The 6,000-nt window shown below is 35.4% G+C and overlaps 1 protein-coding gene across 1 annotated transcript in view; it reads right to left on the bottom strand.

The window, feature by feature from the left end:
- SCEL (sciellin) overlaps positions 1-6,000 on the bottom strand; it is a 50,307-nt gene that overhangs the window by 6,605 nt on the left and 37,702 nt on the right. The window contains exons 12-14 of the mRNA XM_015558123.1: positions 5,688-5,747; positions 4,059-4,118; positions 1,715-1,774 (exon numbers count right to left, since the gene is read on the bottom strand). Coding sequence (XP_015413609.1) covers positions 1,715-1,774; positions 4,059-4,118; positions 5,688-5,747 — 180 coding nt within the window. The remainder of the gene's footprint in view (positions 1-1,714; positions 1,775-4,058; positions 4,119-5,687; positions 5,748-6,000) is intronic.

The raw sequence follows: 6,000 nt of genomic DNA, 5'->3' as shown, positions 1-6,000 counted from the left end.
GTGTGCACTGAGGGCCCCAGCGTTGCCGCTGCCCCAGCCCTGGCCCTGCTCGCTGGGCCCACAGGCATCAGTGACACATTTAGAATCTAATAATACCATGTCCTGAGTTAACTGAATGGAAACGAGTTCTACTAAAACCACATGGAACTATTTTGTACACTGTTTTCAGCAACATGCCCACAAGCTCAGTTTCAAATCTATACCCATCTGCTTTTTAAAAAATAAAAATCAGAGGACATAAGCTTTCCAGATTTACTTGACAATTCATGGGTAGGAGACCTCTTAATGAAGTACACTTTGTTAAGCTTTTCATCGTAAACACACACCATGCTTCATGCACATAACATATACTACACACAAATACACGACACACGTGAAGACAGTTCACATGTATACATATATACTACTTACACACCCACATACATACACTATTACTACTACACACACACACACACACATACACACTACTTATATATACATACACACATATACTTCCATATGCACACATTGTGATGGTTAATTTCATGTTTCTTTTTAAAAAAAATATATTTTATTGATTTTTTACAGAGAAGAAGGGAGAGGGTAGAGAGTTAGAAACATCGATGAGAGAGAAACATCGATCAGCTGCCTCTTGCACAGCCCCTACTGGGGATGTGCCCGCAACCAAGGTACATGCCCTTGACCACAGTTGAACCTGGGACCTTTCAGTCCGCAGGCTGACGATCTATCCACTGAGCCAAACTGGTTAGGGCTAATTTCATGTTTCAACTTGGCTGGACCACAGGGTGCCCAGGTATTTGGTCAAACATTATTCTGGGTGTGTCTTCAAGGTTTTCAATGAGATTAACATTTGAATGCTTAGACTGAGTAAAGCAGACAGCCTTCCCTAACATGAGTAGGCCCCATCCAATCAGTTGAAGCTCTGAACAGAACAAAGTGTCTAAGAAAAAGGGGACTTCGCCTGCCCGGCTGTTTAATCTGCGACATTGGTCTTCTCCTGCCCTTGGACAAGAGCTTATACCATGAGCTCTCCTGGTTCTCCGGCCTTTAGACTTGGACTAGGAGCTATAGTTTGCTAAATACAGTGCTTGAGACTTCTCAGCATGAACCAGTTCCTTCTAATAAAGCTCTCTCTCTCTCCCCACCTATCTGTCTATCTATATCTATCTATATGTCCATCTATCTCCTATTCTGCTTCATTGAAGAACCCTAATTAATACATACACTTATAGACACACACTACTTATAGGTATACACATACATATGTATAGGGTGGGGCAAAAGTAGGTTTATAGTTGTATGTGAAACAGAGTTTATTCTTATATTATTATTTATTAATTATTACATTATTTTCCATATGAAAAACTATAAACCTACTTTTGTCCCACTCTGTTATACATGTACTACTTATACACACATATACATATATACATACATACATATATACATGCATATAAATCACTTAGCTCAGAAGAGCTCAGTCAAAATTTCCATTTAATATCTCAAAATCCACCTGGCAGCCAACTTTAACCAAGAATAAAATGCAAGAGATCATTTTTGTGTATGCAAAGTACATTGCTTAATATAATATTTCAGGAAAAGAGAGTTCTGCTTCGGCTTGATTTTCAATTTACTCTCCTGAATACAAGCACTCAGGATGATAATATGCTTACAAATGCCAGACAAAGGGAGAGAAAAGCTTTAAATGTCTTACCTCTTGATATTTTTATTTGTTTCAGGACTCACTTTAATTCGCCCATTGAGGTCTTGTTTTCTTTGAGTAAGAAAATAAATTTTACTGAATGTTGTTAAAATAAAACACTAATCAAGTGAACAATGATTGGACAAATTGAGTGGTAAATGTACAAATTCTCTATCATTGTAATTGTTCAAGCTCTAAGTGCAAATAAAAATTTTCTTACATCTTGAGCTGGAGATCATTTAAGTTTCCTTTTTTTTTGTTAACAAGAAACATGTTTTCTGTTCTCTTCTCAAAATGCATAAGAAAATGTGAAACTTGTTATTTAACAAAATCAACTGTCCTCAGATACATCTTGTAAGAATACCCCAAATGGTCAGCATTGAAGTTAAAGTTCTATGCTGGATTCAATCAGAATATAAATTTCTACTCAATAAATCACATATAATTGCCTATTCTGTTTTTTAAATAAGAGTAATAATGTTAATAAAAACTTTAAAATATTAAAACTAATAAATATTAATAATAAATATTTTAAAATAATAAAAATATATCCTCTCATATAAACTCAACCATTCCCACAACCAAACCTTCTAAAGATAATTGAGTTACGGTGAGCTACAAAGGCAAAAAAAAAAAACACCAACCTTAAATGGTAGAAAAATTAATGACTCGCTTCTCAGAGGACATATGTTTCAATTTACTCTCCTGAATATAAGCCAATTCCTTATGAAAAAGGAATTGGCTTGTATTATGTTCCCCCCCATTAAAATGCATTGATAATACCAAAAGGAGCAGAAGCTGAACCCTAAGGGACAGTAGAGGATGGCAATAGTATGTGACTGACTACTGCTGCCATGTCCACATAGTGGGACGAGAAGTGGGAGGATGTTCTTAGTCCCACTGTGCGCATTTGCCCAGCCCTCCACTTGGCTGCCTTCTGAGACCACCATCCTTAGAGAAGTTAATTTTCAGAATTTTAGTCAAACCTCACTCTTGGCTATCTTTGTCGCTTTGGAGATCCACTTTGAAAATATTATCTAGACTGTGCTTTCACTGGGCATAAGAAATTCAATTCAGTAACTCATCCTGAAAAACAATCAAAGTCCAAAATTTGGGAGAAAGGGCAACATTGGGACATTTCTTCAAAAATAAGTGATTTTTTTAGAGCAAGGAGGGAAGGACATGCGGCCCATTACTATTTTCCAATTCCAGGCTAATAAAATATGTCTGTAAAGTTAAAATGCTAAATCATTTTTCTTATGAATTGTCACTTACAGAAATCAGATTTAAGGCACTAACAAGTCTTAGCCAGTGGTATTTTCACTTGCCCTGGGATTAGTTTTGTTAACATTGTCAAGGTCTTCACCAGTTTTTTAAAAGTTTAAATCAGTTTCAAACAGTATTATGTGTTATACATATATATATTCCATATTATTAATGGTTAATTCAAGATTTTATATACATATAAGACTTTATATATATATATAATATGTATATTCAAGATTTTAAAGAAAATTATTATACTGATATTAAATTCATTTTTATTATAAAATTGCCTATAAACAATGTAGTTAAATTAACCTTTGGGATTTAGTTGGCCTATATGTAAATATAAATTCAAAGAAAATGTACTATAGAGTCTCCAAATGAAGGCCAGGGCAGTAGGGGTCAGACACAGAAGAGAGAAGACAAATTTAAAGATGTGACCCATTCATTATCACTGAGAAGATCACACAATTAATCTGGATGAAAATAACTAAGATTGAGAAACATCAAAGCAGTTCTCATTCTCTGTTAGCTTCATCTGCCCTGGTTTTTGCTTTGATAATTGTTTCTAGATCTTGACTTTAGAAAACCATGAAAACTTCATGCCAGTTAAGTCACATCTGAGCTTTATCCATACAAATAAGAATGCCCTTGAAAGGGTGTCAGACATTTCCAGGGCCCGATGACCAGAAAAACTTTCGATGCAATTATCCTTAGCTTATCTTTATTAATTCCCATTGTAATACTTGCTATAAATCAGTTTAGAAAAGCTTGCTCACATACCTCTGACTTTGTAATTTTGTCTTTTATATTTCTTCATTTAAATATAATATTTGGCTCATTTTTAAATTGTTTAAGAAGATACAGAATAAGAGATTCTATAGCAGGTTTTCCTGAATTTACTTTAATGTAACTCAAACATGTGGTCCTATGGAAGCAACATTCACCCTATTCCTTTGCCTGCTATCTCTAATAGGCCTAAAACTGCAACTTCATCTGCGACAGAGAAAAACATAACACTCCTATTTCTAATGAGTGTAAAAAGCTGACCTAAAGAAAGGGAGCCCCATCAAATAGGAGTTTTACTTACCCTTTCTCATACTGGTCAGCCCTTTGATTAACTTGGATAAAACTCCCAAGGCCTTGGTTTCTTGATCACGTTGGGGCAGAGGCGGGTGGGCAGAGCAACAGAGACAGAGAAAGAGAGAACAATTCAATCTCTTAGGAAAACAGCAGATTTCTCACAACAGGTGTAAGATGTTATCAGTACCTAAAGCATCAAAGCACCGGAAGTCCTTAGAAATATTGAGTTCAAGGGGCTCTACTCCTGCAATATGCTGATGAGATATAGTAACTATTTAATAGTAAGGTCCTAACCATCCTCAGTTATGATTAAATCAGCTTAAAAGTATAAGTTCTGCCCTAGCTGGTTTTGCTCAGTGGATAGAGCAACAGCCTGCAGACTGAAAGGTCCCAGGTTTGATTTCAGTCAAGGGCACATGCCTGGGTTGTGGGCTCGATCCCCAGTAGGGAGCATGCAGGAGGCAGCTGATCAATGATTCTCTCTCATCAATGATGTTTCTATCTCTCTCTCCCTCTCCCGTCCTCTCTGAAATTATATATATATATATTATAAGTTTCTCCAGCTCTCAGCTTTTTCTTTCTTTGTCCTTTATGGATGGTTTGGTGGGAAGTAACTTTAATATATCTGTTCAGACACTGTCTTCTTTAAACATGAACATCATTCACAACAGGGGAGAAGTCAGATAATCAACATTTTAAATCTTCTTTAAGTTGAACATTTAGAGAAGTCGTTTTAAAATAAAAAGTCCAAAGTTCTGAGTAATCTTGGAAAAGTGGAAGTGACACTATGATGGTTCTAGCATGTTATATAAATTGACCATAACCAATAAAATTTTCACATGCCAATAGCATAAAACTATTAGGAAATATAAGAACTTATTCCTTTCAAGTCCCCAATTATCCAAGCATTCCCCTTTGCTATTTTCATCCATCTCAGATTTCACTGTGATAAGACTATTGACATTTTAATTTTTTTTTCAAAATAAGAAAAAAGGAAGGGAGGGAGAGAGGGAAGAATAAAAAGGAACTATGAACTCCCCTTACTATACCAACATGATCAGTCATTTCTGCATCAAAGCCCAGTTGCTATTAAGCTATGGCAGATTACCGATCACTTTTGTCCTCCTTTCTAGCCCATGAAATGATTACTTGTGATGCTCACCCTACTCTTCCTCTTTTCTATTACTTTTGTGGATCTTTCTAAAGTTCATTTTTTAGATATCTGAAATCCCACCTTTTCCTGCAAAGTTTATATAATCGCTTACAGAGAATTGACCAGTTTCCCACTTCCTTTGTTCTCCACTTGAAAAATTAACCTGTAATAATACTTGCATATTTACATTATAATAATATATTATTAGCAAGCATCCCATGTCTGTGGGATTACTATCACTAACACTTTTGTCAAATAGACTTTCAGTGTTCTACCTTAGAGCAAGTCGAGAATGCATCTACCAAGAGTGACACGGAAAGCTAGAATACCATTCTGTGCACAGACTGGCACAGATAAATAATTTTAAAAGGTAACAGAGACAAAAGAAATAATTATCACATGAGGAAGGCAAACTTAGTGACTAACCAAATACAAAGTAAACAGCCAAGCTGGGGTAAAAACAGAGCTCTCAGAAATCCTTACCCTTTGTCATTCTTGACTGTTCTGGGGTTTTCTTTAACGACACTGTAGAGAGTTTGGTTTCTTTCAACATGAAAAAATAATGCCAGTAACACAAATCAATTTTCTAATACATCAGTGAAAGTCTAGAACTATAACTTACTCCCTTAAATGCTATCAATTCAGTAACTGACCATTCATGAACCCTTTTAATGAGACAAAATAAACAAAAGCATAGCTTTTGACATTGAGATATTTACAAATATATTTGAAATATACATTATGAAGTGACTCAACTAAGATTTCAAATGGAAATGGCCTTAGTGTACAATAAATA

Source organism: Myotis davidii, unplaced genomic scaffold (genome assembly GCF_000327345.1).
Source record: "Myotis davidii unplaced genomic scaffold, ASM32734v1 scaffold268, whole genome shotgun sequence".
NCBI classification, from domain to species: Eukaryota; Metazoa; Chordata; class Mammalia; order Chiroptera; family Vespertilionidae; genus Myotis; species Myotis davidii.
Note: the sequence above shows the minus strand (reverse complement) of the source record. Positions and strands in the feature narration are given on the sequence as shown.